Source organism: Priapulus caudatus, unplaced genomic scaffold, assembly GCF_000485595.1.
Source record: "Priapulus caudatus unplaced genomic scaffold, Priapulus_caudatus-5.0.1 Scaffold1982, whole genome shotgun sequence".
Classification (NCBI taxonomy): Eukaryota; Metazoa; Priapulida; class Priapulimorpha; order Priapulimorphida; family Priapulidae; genus Priapulus; species Priapulus caudatus.
The window spans coordinates 32,529-33,113 of NW_014579043.1; the positions used below are offsets into that span (position 1 = coordinate 32,529).

At 47.9% G+C, this 585-nt stretch overlaps 1 protein-coding gene across 1 annotated transcript in view; it reads left to right on the top strand.

Annotated features, from left to right (window-relative positions):
* Positions 1-585, top strand: part of LOC106818028 (nuclear pore complex protein Nup98-Nup96-like) — a 36,476-nt gene that overhangs the window by 24,915 nt on the left and 10,976 nt on the right. The window contains exon 28 of the mRNA XM_014822742.1: positions 298-439. Coding sequence (XP_014678228.1) covers positions 298-439 — 142 coding nt within the window. The remainder of the gene's footprint in view (positions 1-297; positions 440-585) is intronic.

Here is a 585-nt window from a genome sequence, read left to right on the forward strand (position 1 = left end):
AGAGAGAGAGAGAGAGAGAGAGAGAGAGAGAGAGAGAGAGAGAGAGAGAGAGAGAGAGAGGGAGAGAGAGAGAGAGAGAAGGAGAGAGAGAGAGCGAGATGGAGAGATTATATAACAGCAATCATGTATATGTGTGTGTTACAATAGGGCGTGAATGGGGTGCAGCCTGGGATCATACGTGCTTACACTAACACACTGTATGTTGTATGTATGTTGTGTAGGAGGGAGAGCTGTGTGGCGTGGGATGCTGGGGTTTATACATGCTGCTCGTATTGATGCTGTATGTATGTTGTGTAGGAGGGAGAGCTGTGTGGTCCGAGCGATGCTGGGACGCCACGTGAGACTGGGTAGAGGCGACGACGACGGCGACTACGCATGCAGGGAGACGTTCGTGCGTGAGCGGCTGGGCATTCCAGCCGCATGGTTTCACACAGCTAAGGTAGGGGGCAGAGGCGTAGATGCAGGATGTTATCATTATATTGTTTGTTATATCATTATTATTATGATAATAATGTGATTATTTGTAGTAGTAGTAGTAGTAGTAGTGATAGCAGTGGTAGTAGTAGTTGTGGTAGTAGTGGTAGC